Below are 22,900 nucleotides of genomic sequence, written 5' to 3'. Positions count from 1 at the left end.
GAGAAAATAACCCTCGAGTGTCCATTTTTTCGGAACCTTTTTTTCTGGAGTGGCTGTCATCGTTGAATTACAAAAAAAAAAGTTTTTTGAGTAATTTCCAAAGCATAAAATGCACCATATTCTTGTTCGATGAAAACAAAGCAAAAAGAAGTGTCACTTACTGGTTCATCCGGCAGATCGGTCCGTCCTGCACCATCCTCAGGTCCACCTTCGGTCCAATGAGATCGCGGATGTTGTTGATGCCGTACTTGATCATCGTGGGCCGCTCCAGCGACAGGCCCCACGCGATAATGTTCACGCCCTCAGGGACGCCCAACGGCCGCAGCATCTCCGGCCGGAACACGCCCGAATTTCCGACCTCGATCCATCGCTTCAGGCCCGGGTGGAAGCAGAAGATCTCCATCGAAGGTTCCGTGTACGGATTGAAGGTCGGTTTGTACTCCAGCTCGGTGATGCCCAGCTTGTTGAAGAACGCATTGAACGTTCCGATGAGATCGCCTAGGGTGAGCCCGTAATCGGCTACGACGCCCTCGACCTGGTGGAATTCGGCCAGATGGGTCGCGTCCAGCGTTTCGTTTCGGAACACCTTGTCGATGCTGAAGTACTTGACCGGTTTGAAGCCACCGGGTTGGTGGGCAACCTTGTACAACATCCGCGCGCTCACGCCGGTCGTGTGCGTCCGCAGCACGTTCTTTTGGGCCTCCTCCAGCTTCCAGTCGTACCGATAGCCAATCGAACCGTCCGTGCCGGATTCATGCGACTGCTTGACGGCATCCAGCAGTGCTACGGGGAACTTGTTGCTGAGCCGCGGATGCGACACAAAGAACGTATCTTGCTGGTCCCGAGCCGGATGCTGCTGGGGGACGTACAGCGCGTCAAAGTTCCAGAAACTGGACTCGACAAAGTTGTTCGTTGGCATCTCGGAGAAACCCATCTCGAGGAAGATCTGCCGGAACTCGGTCCGAACCTGCAGGAAAACGAAGTTTAGTTGAAGCACCTAATAATAAAGACCACCACTTTACCTTCATCAACGGATGCATGTGACCCCGCTCCGGCGGAACGCCCAACGCTTCAAAGTTGTACGGCTTGAACTTAAGGTCCTTCCAGATCCCCGAGGCCAGCATCTCCACCGTCAAATCCGTCTCAAGCTTCTTCAAACTGGTCGAAAAGTCCGCTCCCTTCGACAGCACAAAGCTCTTTGTGACCACCTCGGTCAGAATCTTGCGCTTTTTGTACTCCGCCTTGACCCCATCCGGAACTTCCCCGTCGCGACCCTCCGCCACCGCCTTAACATGTCCCTGAACCGCGTCCTCGATCGCCTCAACCTTCCGCTTGATCAACGGCGCTCCCCCGCTCTTATCCATCAGAATCCACCCGTTGGACATGGCCTTGCTGAAGCCAACCTTCGCGTTCGGCGAGCTCTTCATCAGCTCCGCCTGCGCAATCCCTTCAGCCGGAACCGCCCGGAAAATCGCCGCCTCATGACTACCCTTCTCCAGGATCACCTTTCCCTCCTCGGTGAGCTCCCAGCACTTGCGCGTGGCCTGCTCCGTCCGGATCACGCCCTCGACCGTCGACTCGATGCTCTTCACGCCGCCCACAATCTTCTGGTGGTCCAGCCCAAACACCGGCACCAGGTCCAGCGTGTCGACCGTGCCGTGCTGGTCGATGTACTGCAGGATGCGCTCCGTTAGGTCTTGCATGGTGGCCGGTTCCGTGCCGTTCCGGAGGTGGAATGAATTCGTCGAAAAATGAAATCACGCAGCGCACGAAAAGCACACAACCCGGCGAGGAATAGCGAGATTTCAGAGAGAGAACTGTCAAAATTTGTGCCAACTCGCGTGTTTACTGTGTACACGTTGAAGGGGAAGTAAGGAGGATTTGGGTGAAATCGTTGTTTTCAGACTGATCAACTGTGGTACACGTTCGTTGGATCTGACACATTGGATGCGTTTTTGGCCAGAATCCAGCCAATGTGTTCCGGGCTGTTTATACGGCGCGATGGTTGAAGCGTGGTCTTGTGCGAAAATGGTTGGATTCAACGCTTTTTGGCGTAATTCTGATCTTCAGTGTGGGCTTGAAATTTTTGGCATACAGGCTGATTTAGAACCAATCATAATGAAATATATTCAACTTTTCTCAATGCTAGAACTTGGTTCAAAGTTTTATTGACGATATCAATGTGAAACATTTCTAAAACGAGTAAAAGATTCAATAAACTTCAAGTTCTTAATAGCAACTTAGGGCTAGTAGGGGAAATATACCCTTTCTCAGCCTATTTCTGTTATCAGCACTTTGATCATGAATAACAGCTTTCGTAAAGTGTTTTTGACTGTTCCAAAGTAACAAATAGCTCAAATAAAAGTGAGCAACTGTTCATCGTTAATGTATCTGAAAATGTTAATTTAATAGCGGAAAACGGAAAAAGTGATGAGAATAAGTCGAACGGCTTAGAGTTATTAAAAAGGGTAAATTTCCCCTATGTTCCTCAAAAGAAAAAAAAAAAAGAGTTGAGAAACAGCTTTACGGACGGCAGAACACAAGAGAAAGAGCGTTTTCTAAAAAGACTGAGTTTAAGCTGCGCGGAATGGACATTTTCTTTCCTGTTTGCAAGTTTTAACCACCAATTTCTCCGTTGTTCCGATACGTTTACTTGGTATTCCTTGATTCAGTAGTTTAGTTTGCATAGTCTTTTTCCACTACCGCCTCGGTCTCCTTTTTTTGTTTTTTTTTTGTTTTTCAAGTGTAAAATAAGAAGAAAAAATGTACATTTGCTACAAACCTCGGTACGGTATGAGCACGTTTTTCGCTATTCACTAATGAGCACGACAATAGCAGAAAATATTGATTCTAGGTTTTACTTGAGTTGTGGATACCTTTTTTTTTGTTTTGTGGGTTTTGTGTCTCGCTAGTTAAGACAGTTTTGTAGAAGGATGGTAATTGTGATAAAGCTCAATCAATGATTTGCCAAATCGTTTTAACTTTCCTGGTTTCTCCCCGTCACGGTTTACTTAACGAAAAAGAAAAAGTAGAAATTATTTGAAAAAGAAACGTCTAAAAATGGCATTTTGCTAAACGAACGGGGGACGGATTATCGTCGCCGGTCGCGATCCCGATCGCCATGCTTGGACGATCGGTGGCTGCTGCTGCCGTGATGCCGATGACTTCCGCCGCCGCCACCTCCATACTTGTCCCGTTTGTCTCCGTTGCCGTGGCTGCTGCGGTAACTCTTCCGGTAGTCGTCCCGATCGTAGCCGGAGGATTTACTGTGGTGGCTGCTTCGCTCGCGATGATCCCGGCTGCCGCGCTTGTCCCGCTCGCTACCGTTGATGTACCGCGCGTCCCCGCGGCTTTCGTCCCGGCGCCGGTCGTACTTTTTGTCGCTGGAGCTGAAATTTGAGGGGGTGATTTTTTTTTTTTGGGGATTGTGTTTGATTTTGTGGGGCCTACCTCTTCTTGTACTTGGGCGACTCGGGCGATCCCGATCGCGAGCGCGAGTACTGTTTGGACTTTTTCTTCGCTCCGGACGACTTGGAGATGGGCGTTCGCGAGCGATGTCGGGACTTTTTGATGCCTTTACGCGTGCCAGCGTTTTCCGCGTCTGAAGATCGCGACCGTGATCGGGACGCTGGCGAGCGGGAACCGGACTTGGACCGGGACGATCGGGAAGCGGACCGGGAACGGGGAGTTCGTGATCTGGAGTGTGAGCGTGGCGTCCGCGAGCGTGACTTGGACTGGGACGTTTTTTTGCCGTCCTTATCGTTGTTGTTTCCGTTGTTGCCACTGTCGTTGTCCCCGCCGCTACCCGTCGACACCGGAAGGGCTCGCGAGATGAACCCGCCCCAGGCGTTGTGTGACCCGTTGTTCCGATCGACCATGACCACCGTCGGGGGTGTGCTCGCGTCCGAGCGGTCCTTTTTCTTCTGATCTTGGTACCTTTTCTTGAGTGCGTCCACCGCACTGTCCAGCGCTTCAGCGTTCGGCTTCGAGCGCTTGTACAGCGACATGATCCGGTAGCAAACGTCCAGCATGTCCTCTTCGCTGACGCGAAAGATCAGAAACCAGCCCGGATTCGCGGGCAGCGGAATGTTCTGCTTGCGGGCGGTCAGGTAAATGCACGCGCACGCGATCGTCTCCGGCTGGTAGCGCACAAACACGTCCGTCCGGAACGAGTCGTTCATAAAGTTCCACGCCATCTGCATCATGTTCTGGTGCTTCTCCAGCTCCAGGTACTTCAAGTACATCACGATCAGCTTGTGCGGGTGCTTGACGTGCACGCAAAAACCAAGCTCCTTCAGCACGCGCCGCTCCGCCTTGATGACCTGCGACTTGAGGTTGATGTAGTGCTGGTCCAGGATCATCGGCAACAGCGGTCTACGCGCGAAACGAAAAAGAGAAAGAAGAAACAAAGAAAACCATCATATAGGCTTACGCTACTGCTCTCTCGGTTGGATGCCAATCCCCCTGAACGACACGACGCTTGAAGAGTTGAACCTTTGGCCTTGGGCGTGGGCGCCGGGATCGGGAATATGGGAAGAGACAAAAATGGGAGAGAAAAACAAAATCGCGCGCGCGCAAACATTTCTGGGCATGTGTGTGTGTGTATTGTGCAAAGCCGTTGCCGACGGCGTGGAGTTCCGACCTCTCGCTGGAATGAAAAATGGTTAGGTTTGTTGGGGGGTGGCTTGTCTTACCACACAGCATGTGGACCCTCGCGGAATCATCGTAAGAGAGGGAGGTACCTGCAACTGTAGTTGGATTAGTTTGTGATAATTACCTTAACTTACATTACCAAGACGTAGTACATACCTTAGGGAAAGACACTTCCGCCCGAAACGGTCCAAATGGTCAATCTCCTACAAGAAATCAAATTAGTAATCTCCCTTAATCGAACGACTCAAAGCGGTTGATACTATTAATTACTTAACCATTCGAGATGACCTTCAAAAACGCGATCGGACCTGCTAGCAAGTAGCGACTGACCTTGCACCACTACGAGAACAACTCGCACCTTCCAGCCTCATCGATGAAGTTGCAAGCCGAGTTGTTCCGGGCAGGTGCAAGGTTCACCGCTACTCGCAAGCCGTCCCCAGGATGCATCTTCGTCCCCGCCAGTGCCAAAGCCAATCTCCGGCCGGGATTCTCCTCCTCCGGCAGCGTTTCCTTTTCCGCACACGCACACACGCACAGGCACTTTACGATTTTCGCTCTCTTATTTTCTTTTAGCTGGGGCAAACTAAACTAACAATACAGAGTTCTTTGCTTGCTTGCTTGTTTTGGTTTTGTTTTTGCACAATACACAGTTTTGAAGGGGGGTTTGGCTTTAGTTTTGTTTTGTGTAAGATTGCGTCTTACCTACAAAACTATAATTAAAATATATTAATAAAGCGTATTCGTTCAGAGGGTGAAGGCAAAAGGAGGCATTGTTTGAGGTGGAAAGAAGAGAGGGGGGATTTTTGATTATGAAAAAAGAGGATCAAAATCAACAACAAAAAAAAAAGCAAAAAGCGCAGTCGGACGGGTTGGTGTACGGTGTGTACCGAACCACGGCGGATACTTACTTCTGACCGCGGACCTGCTTGATGTGGTGAAACACGTTGATGACGTCGCGGATGCGTCGGGGCGCTTCCTCGATCTTCGACGCCAAACACACGCAACTCATCGCGGTCGCTTCCATGCTGTGCCGCACGAACGATTTCGAGTAGAAGAACCGCTGGAACAGGACCTGCCCGGTTGCCATCGCCACCTGGGGAAAGAAAGGGCAGGTTGAAGATCTCAATGCGGAAAAAAAGATTCAAATTAATTGTGACTATTTTAGAGCAGTTGCATACTGTGCTTTTACAGAGTTTTGAATCGAATACGCCCGAAAGGTATGCAAAAAAGCTAAACTTTTAGCTCAATCCATTGCATAAAAAAGCTTCTAAATTTAGTACAGAGAGCCAATGTGAGCTTTTATAGCATGCAAAGTTTTCTTGTACTAAACGTTCCAACCAGTGAATTCCAGTGCTAGCCACCAGGGGTCTGCACAATTTTGATCTTTGCACGTTTGATTTTAGTTGCAATTTAGGACCAAAGTTGAAATACCAAGTTTCAAAATTTACCAACAACAACAACAGAAAAAAATCGACAAAAAAAATTCGACACTCGAATCAAAACTAAAACCAATCTTACGAAGAGTAAACATTTCCCTCTTCTCGGGTAATCCCACCTAACCGTGTACGCAACCTACACCGACAGCTCCTTTTCAAAATGGCGCATATTCAGGAGGAAGAAAAAACTACGATTGCAAACGCTTTGACTCATCCTTGCAAAAATGTCCCCTTAGAAAACCCCGAATTTCGCCCTACCTGCGGCAACTTGAGCAGAATCCCGGCCGTCTGGATGAGCTCACAGCCCAAAATCCGCAAATCGACCTCCGTCTCCCGGTCCAGCCCGTCCGATTGCGACGGAGTCAGCTCCAGCTTACCCTCCGGAAGGAGGCAATTTTCCAACGTCAACACAATCTTCCCGTAGGTCTTCTGCTGCCTGTCGCTGGAAGCCAAGGACACTTTACTGCTGGCTTCCGCCAGGCCGCCCGCCGTGATGGTCATTGTGGTCGTCGTCGTCGCCGCAGCTGCCGCCGTTTTCGACGAGCTCATTCCTCGGTGGGATCGTCGTGAGGGCCGCAACACTTGGTTCCCGATGAAGGACGGGGAGCACTCGCGCGGGATGCAAACAACAACCGGTGGAACGCACGTACGACGCGATCCGGAACGGATTTACGGCGGAAATTTCGTGCACCTTCGGGAGTAAAACGCACGCTCCGAAAGGGCAGATGGAATGAAATTTAGTTTTTTTTTTCTGCTGTCAGTTGTGACGTTTCGTGTGTTGCGCGAAAGTTTGAAGTTTGTTGTTGCCACAGTTGATTTCGATGACCGAAGCTCCTCAAAACCAATGCGCTAAACTTAAATTTGGGGTGGAAAGAAATATTATTGCGGGCGTTAATAGAGTTATCTACGTGCGCATGTATTGCGTGTACGTACACGAAAAAAAGTGAGGTTAAAATTTGTCCGGCTAGCAAAATCAAATGGTGCGCTAGTGTGTGTGCGCGAAACGTCATAAAGCTCTATAATTAAAGTTCACGCGCGGTGATACGACCGCAAGATATTGCGCGTATTCCCGAAAAAGACACGCGGCATACCAGCCTCGAAACGACGCGCCGCACTTTCGGCAAATGCGCGCTGTCAAATCCCATACTGTGCGTTTTGTTTTTGTTGATCTTCTTCTTCGAATTGCATGGCATTGTTGCCGGGTATGTTTTTTATTGCACTAAAAGTGCAGAAAATCGCTGGCAACAGTGTCTGCGGCACATTATGAAATGCCGCGAGGCGTGTACCTTCGAGAGAAACGGACAATAATGGTCGCATGACAGCCGCATGACAACCGCAGAACAAAATTTTGGCTGTTGTCAAAGGTTGCCTTGAGTTTTCAGCTGACTTTTTGGAAAATATTCAAAACAAATCAAGTTGACAGCCAAATCAATGCAGAATTTCAGTTCAACTTGCTGATTTTTACACTGCGGTAGTTAGACGGCAATAATCTCCTGTCAATCACAGCGATGGAGAAACGTGATTTTATCTCGCAATAAGCAATACTTCAGAGTAAAATTACTCATTTTAGTTTAAGTTATACTTTAGGTTTTTTTTTGAGTTTCACAAGTAAAATTTAAAAATAAACACTCAAAATCAGAAGTACCCCGCAAAAAAAGTTCTATCTACTCTTTATCTGTCATCCCAAAGAAAAAAAACCCTTTTTGAGGGTTACTTCCACCCTTTCTTTCAAGTTTACCCGTCATAACCTTTTTGCAAAGGGTTACTACCGGTAAACTTGAAAAAAGGATGGAAGAAACCCTCAAAACGACGGTAACATTTCAAAAGGCATCATGTACATCTTGATACTTTCTGGGTTATTGCATATTCTGAAGGTACTCCTAATAAGCTACCTCTCCACCAAAAATGAGCAAAACTTACTTCAGTAAAATCTATTTAATCATGATTTTAAATAAAGTAACAGAAACAAAATCTCTGCCATCAGCAGTCCCTGTTTATATAGCCCTGTCAACCTGTCAAACAAAAGACTACATGAACCTCGTGACGAAAAAAAAAAGCATCACAAAAAAGCGCCATGTACATTCGGCGAAGAAAAACGAATCATAACAAAGCGTCCCCCTCAATGACAGCAGGGTGATATAGTCGTTGGTGATTTCAAAAGAAGTTATGTTTGTTGTTCACAAATAGAATTACGAAATAATGTTTTATTGAATTTGGATGATCAAGTATCAATAAAAGCAACGGTTTTCATCGTTTGTTATCATTAGAACATCTTATTTTTCTGTATATTAAAATGGGAATTGAAAATGGATGGTCAACATTCAAATGCGTTTGTCTCAAAACGCATGGTTTGTACATGATGCTATTTGAAATGTTGGCATCGAAAAAGGGTTTGTATTCCATGGGATGACAGATAAAAGGTAGATAAAACCCTTTTTGAAAGGTACTTCTGATTTTGAGTGAAGCAAAAATGTATCCAGCTCAAATATCAACCATTCAATTTAGCAAACAGTGACATAACCACTGTTATATGTAGTGCAGTTCAGACACACTTGATTTAGCCAGGTTTTGCTTAATACCAAACGAATCTGGCAAAAATCGCTCGGAATTTCTTACAGCTGTTTAATCGGTTGATTCATGCACGACCGGTATGCTGCATATTCCCTGGGGAAAAGTATACTTAGTATACTATAGCCTAAATCTGGGGGAAATCATCCAGATGGCTGGCGACAGACACAATTGCTTAAGCCAGAAATACGCCCGTTATTTCCGACCGGGAAAGACAACAATAGAGCTTTATGACGTTTCGCGTACACACACTAGCGCACCATTTGATTTTGCTGGCCGGACAAAATTTAACCTCACTTTTTTTCGTGTACGTACACGCAATACATGCGCACGTAAATAACTCTATACACGTTAAAGTTTTGAGACTTGAAACCACACGCTAAATATTGTTTTAAACGTTTCAAACTTATTATTTGCAAATTACAACAGTGAAAAAATATTTAGCGTGTAGTTTGGTGTATTTAACTTTACCGTGTATTGTTGACCTTGGACTTGACGAAAGACGAAAAAAGAAGTTTGGTCCGTTCGTTCCGATGGAGGGATTCAGCCCCTTCTCGCAGGCCATCAGCGCCGGCACCTGCCGGCACAATCAACGCACCCAAGCGCAGCGCAAGATTTATCCCAGGTGCAGCATTGACCAGATGCCAAACGATGTAAGTTGACTATCGTAGAAGGGTTCTCCGGATCGCTAATTTGTGTTTTGGTTCCAGATTACGCTGCGCATTCTACGGTTCCTGCCGCGGTACGCAATCCTTTCGGCGACCTTGGTGTGCCGTCGGTGGAACGTTCTAATCAGTGATAGCGAGCTGTTGGATGGTTTGACGTTGAGGATCGTGCCTTTCGACGGGGGGAGTGATCCGGAGGAGTGCCCGAGATGGTCGCTAAAGCCCGCCATCGGTGACGGGTACAGCGACGAACCGGACGAGTTGTCGCTCGAATACGGATACTATTTGAACAGATCGATAAGGAATTACCGAAAGATGGAACTGTTTGTGCGTGACCAGCACATGTTCCTGGTGGCGGTCATGGCCTTGCGGAAGTTTGGCTGTCACTTGGAAGAGCTGCGCGTGACGTTGGATCTGCGCAGTCAATCGTCATATTTTTTGCGACATTTTGAACGGATGAAGGAGCTGGAGATGGGCTTCGAGGAGTACGATCAGATGTTGTGGGAACAGGAAGTGGACAGCTACGATCGATGTTTGAGGCCGATTGCGTTGCCGCCGGAGGAAGAGGTCATTATCAGACAGCCTGATATTGAAGAAATGCTAGTGCGGGACTTTCGTCGGGTTGAGGAAGTCTTTCTGAGTCTTGTTTATCGGTACTGCTTCCGGTTGAAGAGCCTGCTGGTTCGGCGATTGCGGCTGGGACTTAACAGCAAAGCGAATGTGTTTCTCTACGAGGGAACCGAAATGGAGCGACTGACCGAGCTGGGAATCTACGGAACGGGTTTCATAATCCTGGCCGATGCACCGAACCTGCGTCGACTAACAATCCACGGCGTGACCAGTGGCCTTCCGTTCTACAGCGGCTTCCGGCACGCCTTCCCCAAGCTGACGCACCTTGAAATCGTCGACGATCCGGCCTTCAGCTATACCTGTCTGTGGCAGCTCTCGAAACGTTGCTACAATTTGATGGAGTTGACGCTCTGCATCACGAGCGGTCAACTCACGAAGCTGGCCTTTCACTACCTTGGCCGGCTGAAGCACCTGCGCAGGCTGTCCGTTACGATGCAGAACCCGTACGACTCGGGCCCTTACATCTTCGAGGACTGGCCGGAAATGACCGTCGAGCGGTTGTTCATCTCTACGTTTGAGGTAAGTCGGAAAGTCACGTGGAAAAAAATAAACATTGTTATAAACGTCTACCCCCTCTAGCTTCGAGTGGACAACATCTACGAGATGCTGGCGCGCAACCGCAATCTGACGGACTTCGAAACACAAACGGTGCGTCGGATTCCGTACTCGGTTATCGCAAACTTGCAGCAGTTTCGACCGGGCTGTCGGTTGACCTGTCTGCAAGTCGCGTACTAAGGAAGACGGGTAAAAGTGTAGCTTTCGGCGAAGGCTATTTCGTAAAACGTGCTTATTTTATATGATTTTTGATCGTTGAACGATTTTGATTTATATTATTTGAAGATTCCTCAATGGGCAGGAAAACGACAGGAAAAAAGTGACGACACTGTTGAATTCAGTTGATTTAGTTTTGTTTTTTTTTTTCAGAGATATGTGCAATAAAACAAACACACGACTCAACATTGTAGACGTTTTTTCTGGAAAATCCTACAAAAAGAAACGAATTTCTAAAATATATCCGAAATTTGCCACTAACGTACCTGCAACGGTCATTTCGAACCGGTACCTTATGCTGCCCGAAACCTTCGCCGAAACATTTCCCCACTGACAGCTATATCGCGCAACTGCCACCGAATAACCTGTTGCTTGCCAACATTCACATCCAATTCCATCAATCAGTCTGCCAGCGTCTGTCTCTTCGTCATCCATCCCCAGCAGCAGCAGTAATCACCATCATCGCACATCGTAGTAACCCGTAGACGCAAAGCAATTTCTGCTGATCCTGCTGTTGCAATCAGCAAGCCTAGCTAGTATCAGAGTAACGGTTACGCAGCGCAGATCACTGCACACTCGAATCTTGGCCTACTATCACTCGTTGCCCAGACAGTGGCGAAGGCAGACGCGGCCACGACCAGACAGAGAGAGAGGGATAGAAAGCAGCAAGCACCGTCGTCCAAGTAGCCCAAGATCGAACGGGGCGCAATCGAAAAGGAATTTCATTCATCAGCCACCACCAGTGTGTGACGCAAGAGAGTGCTGTACGCGCGCGGGCGCCAAACTCTCTCCGAAATCTCCTGCGAGCTGTGTGAGTGTAACCTAGAAACAATTCCAAGTGGTCAGAGGTCAGGACCAGGATCCCCCCCGGGCCAATCGAACTGGTGTATGTGTGTGTGAGGGGGTGTGCGTCGTCGTCGTCGACGATCGTGTACGGAAATTGGGGGAAGAACACCAGGGCCAGGCTAGAAGAAGCAGCGTGTATGTAAACAAAAGTGATGAGGTGGACAAGTGGATGATTGGACAGTTTAGTGTGTTGTTGGATCAAGTTGGCGTTGGCGAGACACTGGAAGTGAGTGAGTGAGAGAGAGAGAGCGCGCGCGATCGATTGTAGAAGGAGAAAGTTTTGATCGCTGAAGCACATACACGCTCGACTGCTACGATCAAGGATGATCCAGGAGTTGGTGCTGGCTGCGATCGGAGCGATCCTGCTTCGACTAGTGTACCTGTTGGTGGTCATTCGACGGAATGCTTCCGCAGGTCTTCAGGGTGTGCTCAAGCGGAAGGGTCCGGCCCGTACGATGATCGTGATGGGTTCCGGAGGTCATACCGCCGAAATGCTGCAGATCGTGGAGCGACTTGACTTTGCGCGTTACACTCCGCGGCAGTACGTGATCGCAGCCGCCGACAAGACCAGTGTGGTCAAAGTGATTGACGTAGAGGTTCACCGGGAACCAGACATGAGCAAGCAACAGTACGAGATCGTCACCATCAGCCGGAGTCGTCACGTGCAGCAGAGCTACTTCAGCTCGATCTTCACCACGCTGACGGCGATCTTCAACAGCGTTCCGGTGGTGCTGCGGTACCGGCCGGATCTGATCCTGACCAACGGGCCCGGTACGTGCGTTCCGATCTGCGTGGTGGCATTCCTGGCCAAACTGTTCTGGATAAACCGCAGCTGCCGGATCGTGTTCGTCGAAAGCTTCTGCCGCGTCAAGAGCCTCTCGCTGAGCGGCAAGATTCTGCTCTGGATTACGGATCTGTTTATTGTGCAATGGCCCGGGTTGGCCAAACAGGCCAACGGAAGTGCCACCAGCCGGAAGGTGGAATGCTTCGGTCGGTTATCGTCGTAAGTGTAAACGGATTAATGTTCAGTTAAGTTTGTTTTTCTGTGAGTACACAGATCAGGCGTGAAACGTGGGAAGTCTAGAAGGATCATTTACTAGTTTTAAGATCAGTCTGAATTTACCTTTGAACATTTTTGAATAATATCTGGAAAAATCGTTAATTTTGTGGTATCTTGAAACAAGTAAACTGCTAACGGATAGGACTTGTAGCAAAATAGCACCAAAGAAACATTACATTAAGTTCCACTGCGATTTCTTCTGAATCTCTTGACGAAAACTGTTCTCTAAAATCAAATTGATGAGTTTAAATTGTATATTTCTTGGTTTTTTTTTATTAGGTCCTTTACACATTTGAAAGACAATAGCTTATACGACCTTTTCAAACAAAAAAAAACTCTAGATTTGGTCGAATACTGCGTTATCTTCGAGTTAAAATTTAATTTGAGAAATTGTATGTAAACTTTCACAAAATTCTTAAAGCAATTTATAATTGATTTTTTGTTTTGATTGAAATCTTGGTTCAATTTTTCAAACGTTAGCTTCGTGTTCTTCGACACTTAAGTCCATTATTCTTATTTAAACAAAAGGAATTTTCTTCGCATTTAAGTATACAGTTTTTAAGCATGTTTTGAAAAATCCTAAATTTTAAATTTTTATTTTCTTTGTCAAACTGCCTTTTTCTCTATGAATATTAGCTAAACGCAGAATCTGACGCTCAGTTTAGATAACAGAGTCTCAATCGCGCCACACTGTCATTTATACACGCTCAATTAAAGTGCATTAAATAGTCTACGTCGCAGTATCAACTCACCAGGTAGCCCTACACTCAAAGTCAGAAGTATCCCTCAAAAGGGTACTTTTAATCCTCAAAAAGGATACTTTCTATCCTTTTTTAAAGTTCACCCGGCGTCACCCTTTTAAAAGGGTATGTCAAATTCAGTACATTTTCGATACCCTTTTAAAGGGTGACGACGGGTGAACTTGAAAAAAGGATACTTTTTACTTTGAGTGTAGTGTGTTTATCGTTGCTCATTGCTGTTTCACGTCTGTTACTCTGGCAATAAACCCATTTTAAATGATCGAAAAAAAAATCAAGCAATTATCGGGAAGAATCAAAAGTCGAAGGAACTTTCCTCCTTCTTATATTGGTAACGGTAATGCGATAAGAAAGAAAGAGCGAGAGTGAACGAACAAGTGTGCGAACGAGCGAGTCATTGCGACTGTTGAGTGTGACCGTTTTGACCGTCCTCTACCCAAACCCACCCCACCATCCCCACTGGAGTCTTACGGTAGCTTTTTATATCACTATTATAAACCTAGTTACGATTACACGCGCTTTCGATGGAAGATTGGAGGCGAGAAAAAAGATCGTTTGAACTAATTATAAGTGCCGGTGTATTATTGTTTCTCTTATTGATTTGTAATATTTTTAGATGTAATTTATAGAATCGATTAAAAAACAAATACAATACCTAACAGCGTAACCTTGCGATAGAAAAAAAGAGAAATCAAAATCACCCTTGCTTTACCCAGCCATAAAGCTTGTGCGCGCCCATGTCCGAGCTAGAATCCGTCAGAAGAATCCCGTTAAAACGACAGTTCTGATGAATTCCTTTCGTATGTCACTACCATAGCTGTATATCATAGGTACTCGCGATCTTGCTTTGCATTAGTGTGAGTGCATGGCTCCGTGCCACTAAAACCAAAACAATAACAAACGAACAATGAACCGTGCCAGGAAAACCAAAACATAAACAATGTCAGTGTCAGTGGAGTGAGAGAGTCAGAGATAACGATTTTGACAACCGCACTACTACACACTCAATCGCGAGTACCTTAGGTAGAAAGCCATGTGTCACTACCACTTAGGGCTTGTGAACATTCCAACCTCTCCGTCAATCTGACTTCTGCTTTCGGCCGTTCGCGCTGAGCTCGTAAGATCCGATCACCTACCTCATGACTGCATTCAACTGATTGCTGTCACCACGTAGCACCGCACAAGCAAGAAAGAGAGAACAAAGAAAGAAAGAGAAAGAGCATTTGCCTTCGTGTCGCGCGTTCGAATCCGTTCGTTTCAACTCGTGTACGTTCATTGACGGCCTCTTCGCGATCAACCGAATTTCAACGATCGAGTCGATGATGAGAGGTGACTGACTGGCTCAGTGGTTCCTTTTTTCCTTTCTAGGCCCAGTTCAAACACTATAGTTTAACTCAAAAATGAATATAGGGGGAGAGGGGGTAGTATGCACCCGCGGGGCAAAATGCACTCCCGCTTTTCGCGATATTTGGAAGAATTTTCCGGGGAAAAATCATAGAAATTGGAAGCTTAACATTGCTAAACCATGCTGGAAAAAATTGAGCTTTCATTATGATTTTTGGACAATATAAAAAGCATTTATTGATATTGTTAGTGTTGAGGTATATAGTTTTTGTCATAATCTTCATTATTCTGTAGACAGATGAGTTAAAAAACATCAAAAAATGCATTTTTTTTAATTTTCTGCAAAAAGCGTGATCGGGGCAAAATGCATCGCTGTGAAGTTCCTTTGCAAAAACAGCGGTGTCATCTAATGGTGACTAGTGAAAACTGCTTTTACCCGGTGCATTTTACCCCATGTTGTGGTGCATTTTGCCCCGTTGTTGTAGTGCATTTTGCCCCAATGTTGCGGTGCATATTGCCCCGCATAGTTGTTTGAAATTAATCAAAAATATTTTTAGAAATTTGATATTTTCGAACAATTTTGAGGTTTTTTAAGACTTTTTTCACATGGATGACGAAGAATAATAGTTGTTTTAGAACATCGAACAAAATTCTTCCAAAGTAATGCTGTGATGGTTGAGAAATCACAGTTTTCCCACCCCCTCTCCACCTATTACGGTCACAGTGTCCTGATGCAAACAAAGATCGAGCTCGAGCTGTCACAGTCCCTGCGAAATATGTTAGCTGACATCGGGCGGTCAGCCATTAAAAAAAAACAACTACACTGAAACCCTGATAGTTTGACACCAATTGTTGTCAAACAAACAAGGTCACTTTTTAGTTTGACACCCTCTTTACACGGAGCTCACACACACTACTAAACATTTGACAGTTTTATTTTCAATTTAATGTCCCGCTTTTTACGCGCAGTCACAATTACCGCACGACGACGCAATTTTGTGTTTTATTTTTTTCGTTCGTCTTCTCACAGACATGCTGCGCATTTTGAACTGCTTTTCTCTTCATTTACACACGTTTGCGTCGCGACGCCGCCAAACATGTTGGCTCAACCAACAATCTAAAACACTTATTTATTGTTGGTGTTTGAGATCCGTGGCGACGCTTTTACACATTTTTCTTTGCTAAACTGACCGATAGAGAGTCCGCACTATCAGTTTTTTTGGCTCTAAAGCTGAGCGATTACAGCATCACCACCGCTGTCTGCCGCAAACTCTTTTGTGCGGGGAGGCACAGGATGTTATGCACCCCACCACTGAGACGACGCCAACGCAGGTCAGCCCCCCGAAAATGCGTGAAGAAACTAGTTCAACCAGCACATGTTTCAGAGTGTCGTTGTAAATACCTATGTGGTTAATGTTTGGACATTTTTCTGATTCTTTTATTCTTCCATATACGTTACTTACACTGTCTGCTGCACCATCACCATTATGATTTAATGAGATATGATTGGTTTATTAATTTGTAGGTGGGCAGACGCAATATAGATTGGACGTAGGGTACCGATATATTTGATAGTGAAGATTACGTAAGGGTCTAGTTACGTTTAGTTACAATAAAAAACGACTTGTTTTGAGCTTTGAGTCAACATTTTATCAAATTTTAGACGACATAAATTTACCTATCGCTAAATGCTGCCAAAAAACTTAATAAAAAATTCCGTAATTTAAACCAAAGCAAGTTGTGACACCTTCTATCTCTCTAAGTCAGATCCACTTGCAATCAATTGTCACCAGCACCCAGTAAATATAGTTAGCCACAAGTGGTGCACGCAAAACCAGTCACAGCTACAACCAGTTGAATCTGGTTCGCCCGCTAAGCTAAGTCGTATGCTCGCTAGCTATGGTTAAGTCAGCAATTAGATTTGCTAATTTGGAGCAAGCAAGCTGGCGCGCAGCATAATAAGGAAATGAGCAAATGCTGCCGCGAGACCACTTCCCATACTTGGTACTCTTGGGCTTAGTGTGTGTAAATTGCTCAAGCTAATCGCCTCCTGTAGTGGAGAGCAATTATGCTTTTTCTGGAGAGTGCACCCTTAAGTGAGTAGTGCAGAGTTTGCGTTTTGATGATTTTTGCTGAGCCGTTGCAATTTTGTTTTTGTGCAGTTTTTGTCAACCCAATCCTTCAAATTTGATTAAAATATGAAAAAAAACTTCTAAAATTTATAGGAAGTACAAGTGTGCAGTTTTGTAGCACATTGCAATGTTTGACCTGTTTTTAAATGTTAGTAGCGGGTTAAAGGACACTTCGCATGGACGTCCTTGCTCCTATCACATCACTGACGGTATGGAGCGACCAAAAATTATTAAGCATGCCGAACCATCAGAAGAGAAGCTGAAATCTCGAAAATCTCTGGACATAATATTTGTTCAAACTTGAGAAGGAGCTGTCCTTGTTTTTAAACTTCCAGTTTAAGGCCATCCACTGCAACTAGCAACCATTTTCCATTGACATGATCCTCAGCTTCTGGAATTTCGTCGATTTTTTGGCAATTTTCGGGATGCATTTAGCAAAATCGGCGAATGGGTCTGCTGACCCATGATGATTCTGATATAGCGGAATCGGATCCACAGGAACACACGAAAGGCTCCTACTTCCACTGCTAACGGTTTATTTTCGCCAACTTTGAGTTCCAACGTACCGACAGAACCACTATCCAGACAATTCACAATTCTGACACCACCACCACATTTAGAACCGGTTAGCGCGGCAGAAGGCGGATTTTCTTGAAACATTGAATATTAAAATTTGTTGAAAGAAACTTGCACAAAACAGCGACAGATAAAAAAATAGTTCGACGCACAGTTTGCTTCGATCTTTCCTTTTAAATGTTGCTCCAGAAATGTTCAAAAAATGGCCTGTTGGTATGCAACAAGTGGGACATAAAAAAGCTTACACTGATACATACTTCAAAGCTTAGAGCGCCTGCTGTTATGCATTCTAAATGGCAGACTTTGGAGTTTCCCTTCCTCCCTTGGGATTGATGCCCTTGCTTTCTGAGGAATCAAACGCCAAGCAGCAGGCAACCCTCACAACCCCCACTTTCTTTTCTCGTGGTGGATTCCGCTTTGTTTTGAAATTTGGGGTTTTATAAAAATAGGGGTAACTTTCGTTTCATTGGCAGTCGAGGGATTCGGTCCTTATTCCATCCAATTGGACGATTTTCACTTGATTTATTTGATTCAGTCATTTTTTTATGAAGAAGGGGTGCACATAATGGCAATTTCGAATAATTTTAGTTAAATTAATAGATCTTTTTTAATGTCATATTCAAACAAGACCGAAATCTTGGTAGTTTTAATACAACTAACTTTTGAGTAAGAGTTATGATTTACTGCTATATATGTTCCTCGTAGTACGTTTGCTTGCTCATTTAATAAAATCTTCCTTTACGAAAGCGTTTTGTTTTGTGAACTAGATAAATAGTGTTGCAATTGCACAGAAATATGAAAAAAAAACAACCATCATCAACAAACTGTTCACAAGTCTTATTCGTCACACGGCATTCTTAATCCTTCCCCGACGCCGTCGCAATTCCCACCCCAAACTAAACACACTTATTTACAAAAAGCTCAGCTTTTCTGTCTCGAGCGTGAGCGGTGGAACAAATCCCACTCCTCACTAGAACAGCTCCAATCAGGAGTCGCTCAGAATGTCCTTCAGGATCGAGCTGGAACTGCGCTGCGGTTGGAACTCCGTTGGTCCACCCAGCAGAATTACGGGTTGCACGGGCGTGACTGGGACTTGGTCTGCTGCTGCTGAAGCTTGTGTTGGCGTGGTCGTACGGGAAGGGTGTGTTGACGGCGGCGACGGTTGGTTCGCCATGATGTTGAGCAGGCTCGATCCAGCGGGGTTCGGTGGTCGCGGGGTCGATTCCTTTTCCAGGAATTTGACAAACGCCTCGGTGAGGCTTTCCTTGTTGTAGTTGGTGGCTGGGGATGGTTGGTTATTTATCGTTTGGAATTTAAGCGAATTGTTATTTAAATTACCTGCGGCGCCACTTCCCAGGATACTGTTGAACCAGCCACCGCCGGACTTGTTTAGGCCCACCTTTGTGCACTCGTTTTGGTCCATCGTTAGGACGGCCGAGATGAGCTTCAGTATTTGATGCTTATCGTTCTGGTTCGGTGCGACCACGTACCCGATGACCAGATTCTTGACCAGTGATTTCTCGACCTTGTCCGCCTGGTTCGCTTCGGTGGCTTGCAAACGACCCTCGAGCTGCAGATATCGGTCGTTGCTTTTTGATACTAGAAGCATTCGAAGAAAGATTCAATTAGAGGTCTTTGTTATAAGTTTAAGGCTTGAATAATATGTTGATATAAATGTTTAAAATTAAGATCTTACTGTACTTCGAAGAGCTCAACCCACACAACTCAATTTCTTTTCTTCGTTCTTCCACATTCCAAACATTAACAAATCAGGCATTTCTTCACAAACTCAAGAATAAAAAAAAAGAATCTTCAAACACTTGCAGCATGCACTGCCGCGCGGAGAGAGCATAACATAAGTACTGGTAAGTTGGCAACTAGGAAATCGATGCTTTCCGTCTCGAATATCGACACCAGTACCTGATGTAATACTCAATCCGTCAGGGCAGGATTTTCGTTCTTCTTCCTTTCGAAACACGCGAGCTTGTTATCTTCGAGCAAAACCAAAAAACATCATTCATCTTCATGCACTTTGTTGCTTTTCCTTCATGAATTGCAAGCGACCGTTTGTTTCAGTGTGGCAACGGAAAATGATTGCGGCGACAAGACAAAAATTACACATTTAAAAAACACTAGCAATGCAACAAAATTAAAAAAAAATGTACACAATTAAAAAAAAAAATGAATCACATCTAACAAAAGGGGCGCACACAAACACAACGAACGAAAAAAAAAGAAGAAATACTTAAACACAACGTCGACTACGGCACGACCCGGGGAAACCCCAATCTGTAACGTGGGTATAGCAAATGTTCTCTCGAACGGAGGGACGCTTCAAAGTTTGTGCTTTGCCGTTGAAAAAACCCACTGTTACAATTTGAGATTACTCCGGGACGGTGCAACGGAAAAGGGGGTTGGGAGGTAACAACAACATCGAATCGAAATTAAAAGAGCACAAGAACACACACTTGGATGGCACTTTTCAGTTTTTTTTAAATGTTTTTTTTTGTTTTAATTTGAAAAATCATGCAAATTGTTATTAAATAATAAATTTCTAGCTTAAAAATATAATTGCAAACTAAAATAAATAAAAGCTTATGTAGCAAAACAAATATAACGCACAAAAAAAAATATAACACACATTTTTAAGAAACACTCTATGGAAATACTTATTTGAATTCACTCAAAAAACATTGCACCATTATTATTATTATCAATAATTCAGTGCAAATTCATAAAACACCGCCCGTTCATAATTTGTTAGTTTTGCACACGCAAGCACAAAAATGGGAGGTTTTACACGAAAAGTTGAAAGGCATGGGAATCGTTTTACACAGAAAAAAAATGATGATAATATTCATCAGGAAATGGTGACAGATTTTGTGGCAAAAAAAATGATTAATTTTACCCCAGAAAATGATGAATTTTCATCAGTTTTTGATGAATATTCATCAGGTTCACATTTTTACACATTTTTTATGTAATATTACTCAAAAAAAGAGGTAATATTCAACCTACCAAATTTTCAACATTCCAAAATTCAACTTTTTTTTCTGTGTAGGTACCCTAGAGCCGGTAGACCAATCCTGAATAGTCAGTGGTAGTGTGTAGTGTCCCTCTGTTATGTTTCATCATTTTTTTCACCAATTCAAAAGGACGTAATATTGAATGTTTGGCCCTTATGAAATGATAGTCTTGATTTAAAAAAATGAAAAATGAAAATATTATTTTCGTAATGATCGGAAAATTTCACATAGGAAAATACAAAGAAAAAAAAATATGGAAATATTTATCAGGAAATGGTGACAGATTTTGTCTAAAAAAAAAAGTGTAATATTACATCAGAAAATTATGAATTTTCATCAGTTTCTGGTGAATATTCATCAGGTTCACATTTTTACATATTTTTTTAGATATTGTGGATTTAGCTGGTAGCTCGATTTTCTAGTATCTTCTCACGGTCATTGGAAACGGTCGTGGATAGATCTAGGGGTTCCCAATTGGAGTGAAAAAGTTCAATTTATAGAAAAATTATGGATTAAAATTTTAAAAAGCAAAATATAGAGAATTTTTTCAGCTTTTCAAAAATATTTTTTTTTTAAAGTGGGCAAACATGGGCACTAATTTAAAAAATTTAATAATTGCGACCATAAAAAAAACCTAAAAATAGCTTTAACTTGAAAACGGTGCACTTAATCAAAATTTCACTAAAGTACTTTTTGATTGCAAATTTGATTTTACATCGAAAACTGAAGTTGAAAAATTTTTGCGACCAATTCGATTTTTTGTATTGATTCAAAAATTCTAACTCGGTCAAAGATTTTTTGCACAACCGGGAAGTTTTTGAAAAGTTGGCATTTGGTGTCCCCAAAACATATCAAGAAATAAAAAAAATAAAAATAGTGTTTTTTTTTTGCAAATCATGTTTTAGTGACAAAAAGTTAAATTAAAAATCACAATTTTTTTTACTGTGTATAATTTTTTTTCAGTGTAGTCCTTATCCATACCTACAACGTTGCCGAAGACACCAAGTCGATCAAAAAATTTCTTTCAAAAGATACAGATTTTTGAATTTTTATACATAAGATACAGATTTTTGAATTTTTATACATAATTTTTTGTATGGACAGGTGTCAAATTTGTATGGAAAATTATATGGACAAACTTATGATGCAAAATGGCTTCTTTGGGCATACCGAAGGCACCATAAAAGTTTCAGCCAGATTAAAAAATACAAAGATAAAAAATTAAAAAAAGGCCGATTTTGCAAAGAATTGCCCCTACACAGTAAAAAATAATGTAAATTTGGAAGCTGTAATTTTGGAAGGTTGAATATTACCTTTTTTAAGATGTAATTTTACCTCAATTTAGACTGAAAAAGTGACATTACAACAGAAAAGTGGTAAAATTACACATTTCCAGAGGTAAAATTTACCTTTTTTCTGACATAAAAGATCCCAGATGTAATATTACCATGATTTTTTTTTCTGTGTATATAAAATGAAAGAAGAAGTGATAAACATATTCGACCTGGTGTGCGGCTTGGAATTAATTTGTAACATTTTGTCTGGTAGCTGGTCCAATATACTGGAAATACATTATTGAAAATATTTGGGTTCCGGTTTTTGCATGAAAGTCAATTTTGATATCATGGTAATGTCTTTGTCATACATCGATGTCAGTCTGATGTCTGGTAAGAAAAAAGGGCATATTTTTATGGGATGAAGTGTCGTATACACTAACACTAACAAAGATTGTGTGCACTTCAAACTACCACCCCGCTTTTGACTTTCGTTTAAAAGACCTCATGCAAAAGCACTGTAACAAGTCGACTCATGTTATTGCCAATGATTTTTGCTCGAAAATTTCAAAACTTCCGAAGCCGGAGTTTTCCAAAATGAAACGGAATGTGATTGCGTGAGCTGAAAACAAACAAAAGGTGTGATGAGTGCGTGCGTGCGTGAGTGAGTGTGTGCAAAGGTGTTAATTGAGCGTCAATTTGCCGATGACGTCACTCCATAACCAGACGTACAACTACGCGTGCGCGAAACTGATGTGTGTGCCTCCGCCAAGTGATAACAGTGACAAAAACACCACTTTTCTTCGATTCTTTTGTTGCCAGACACTTTTTTTCTCGCTGTTCACTGCTCGATGATGAAGTCGATTTGCGCGCTGATTGATTGCTTGTCACACTACTTGGTTATTTTGCAAGAAAAAAAAAAATAGGACGATGATGACGAAATTTTGACCATTTCGACTAAAAAGTGGATATCAGTTGGAATCCCGGGAAGCGACAACGGGTTTGGAAAGCCCAGAATTACCAGCTGATATTGACCTTTCAGCCGAACAAATCTGCGATGCGGTTTTATTTGGGTGTGTGTTGGTGGTTGATGGTTGGTGCGTTTTAAAATGGTGCGCGCGTGCTGGTTTTGTTTTGTAACACCACGTGCGTTGGTTAATG

The 22,900-nt window shown here is 43.7% G+C and overlaps 5 protein-coding genes across 7 annotated transcripts in view; 2 read left to right on the top strand and 3 right to left on the bottom strand.

The window, feature by feature from the left end:
* Positions 1–91: 91 nt before the first annotated feature.
* LOC120427410 (phenylalanine--tRNA ligase alpha subunit) lies at positions 92–1,816 on the bottom strand. The gene is made up of 2 exons (XM_039592274.2): positions 1,023–1,816; positions 92–967 (listed from the first exon to the last, which is right to left on the bottom strand). The coding sequence occupies exons 1-2, from the start codon at positions 1,701–1,703 to the stop codon at positions 158–160; spliced, it is 1,491 nt and encodes a 496-aa protein (XP_039448208.1). The 5' UTR covers positions 1,704–1,816; the 3' UTR covers positions 92–157.
* Positions 1,817–2,977: 1,161 nt separating this feature from the next.
* Positions 2,978–6,841, bottom strand: LOC120427403 (cyclin-L2). The gene is made up of 4 exons (XM_039592264.2): positions 6,348–6,841; positions 5,562–5,746; positions 3,451–4,374; positions 2,978–3,389 (listed from the first exon to the last, which is right to left on the bottom strand). The coding sequence occupies exons 1-4, from the start codon at positions 6,636–6,638 to the stop codon at positions 3,092–3,094; spliced, it is 1,698 nt and encodes a 565-aa protein (XP_039448198.1). The 5' UTR covers positions 6,639–6,841; the 3' UTR covers positions 2,978–3,091.
* Positions 6,842–9,133: 2,292 nt separating this feature from the next.
* LOC120427404 (uncharacterized) lies at positions 9,134–10,891 on the top strand. The gene is made up of 3 exons (XM_039592265.2): positions 9,134–9,310; positions 9,368–10,471; positions 10,532–10,891. The coding sequence occupies exons 1-3, from the start codon at positions 9,191–9,193 to the stop codon at positions 10,685–10,687; spliced, it is 1,380 nt and encodes a 459-aa protein (XP_039448199.1). The 5' UTR covers positions 9,134–9,190; the 3' UTR covers positions 10,688–10,891.
* Positions 10,892–11,084: 193 nt separating this feature from the next.
* Positions 11,085–14,041, top strand: LOC120427415 (UDP-N-acetylglucosamine transferase subunit ALG14 homolog). Its single transcript, XM_039592281.2, has one exon. It carries the CDS (start codon positions 11,893–11,895, stop codon positions 12,574–12,576), a length of 684 nt encoding a protein of 227 aa, XP_039448215.1. The 5' UTR covers positions 11,085–11,892; the 3' UTR covers positions 12,577–14,041.
* Positions 14,042–18,052: 4,011 nt separating this feature from the next.
* LOC120427396 (thyroid receptor-interacting protein 11) overlaps positions 18,053–22,900 on the bottom strand; it is a 55,281-nt gene continuing 50,433 nt past the window's right edge. For all 3 annotated transcript variants that reach the window (XM_039592247.2, XM_039592248.2, XM_039592249.2), the window contains 2 exons: positions 18,778–19,038; positions 18,053–18,720 (listed from right to left, as the gene is read on the bottom strand). In XM_039592247.2, coding sequence (XP_039448181.1) covers positions 18,425–18,720; positions 18,778–19,038 — 557 coding nt within the window. In that variant the 3' untranslated portion in view covers positions 18,053–18,424. The remainder of the gene's footprint in view (positions 18,721–18,777; positions 19,039–22,900) is intronic.

Source organism: Culex pipiens, chromosome 1, assembly GCF_016801865.2.
Source record: "Culex pipiens pallens isolate TS chromosome 1, TS_CPP_V2, whole genome shotgun sequence".
NCBI lineage: Eukaryota > Metazoa > Arthropoda > Insecta > Diptera > Culicidae > Culex > Culex pipiens.
This window is presented reverse-complemented; position numbering and strand designations above follow the sequence as displayed.

Coding starts and splice junctions, on each gene's coding strand:
- LOC120427415 (XM_039592281.2), top strand. CDS start 11,893: ATGATCCAGGAGTTGGTGCTGGCTGCGATCGGAGCGATCCTGCTTCGA.
- LOC120427403 (XM_039592264.2), bottom strand. CDS start 6,638: ATGAGCTCGTCGAAAACGGCGGCAGCTGCGGCGACGACGACGACCACA. Junction 4,375..5,561: donor AAGCAGGTCCGCGGTCAGAA/GTAAGTATCCGC, acceptor TTTCGCGCGTAG/ACCGCTGTTGCCGATGATCC. Junction 3,390..3,450: donor TCGCCCAAGTACAAGAAGAG/GTAGGCCCCACA, acceptor CTCAAATTTCAG/CTCCAGCGACAAAAAGTACG.
- LOC120427410 (XM_039592274.2), bottom strand. CDS start 1,703: ATGCAAGACCTAACGGAGCGCATCCTGCAGTACATCGACCAGCACGGC. Junction 968..1,022: donor ACATGCATCCGTTGATGAAG/GTAAAGTGGTGG, acceptor GTTTTCCTGCAG/GTTCGGACCGAGTTCCGGCA.
- LOC120427404 (XM_039592265.2), top strand. CDS start 9,191: ATGGAGGGATTCAGCCCCTTCTCGCAGGCCATCAGCGCCGGCACCTGC. Junction 9,311..9,367: donor TTGACCAGATGCCAAACGAT/GTAAGTTGACTA, acceptor TTTTGGTTCCAG/ATTACGCTGCGCATTCTACG. Junction 10,472..10,531: donor TGTTCATCTCTACGTTTGAG/GTAAGTCGGAAA, acceptor TACCCCCTCTAG/CTTCGAGTGGACAACATCTA.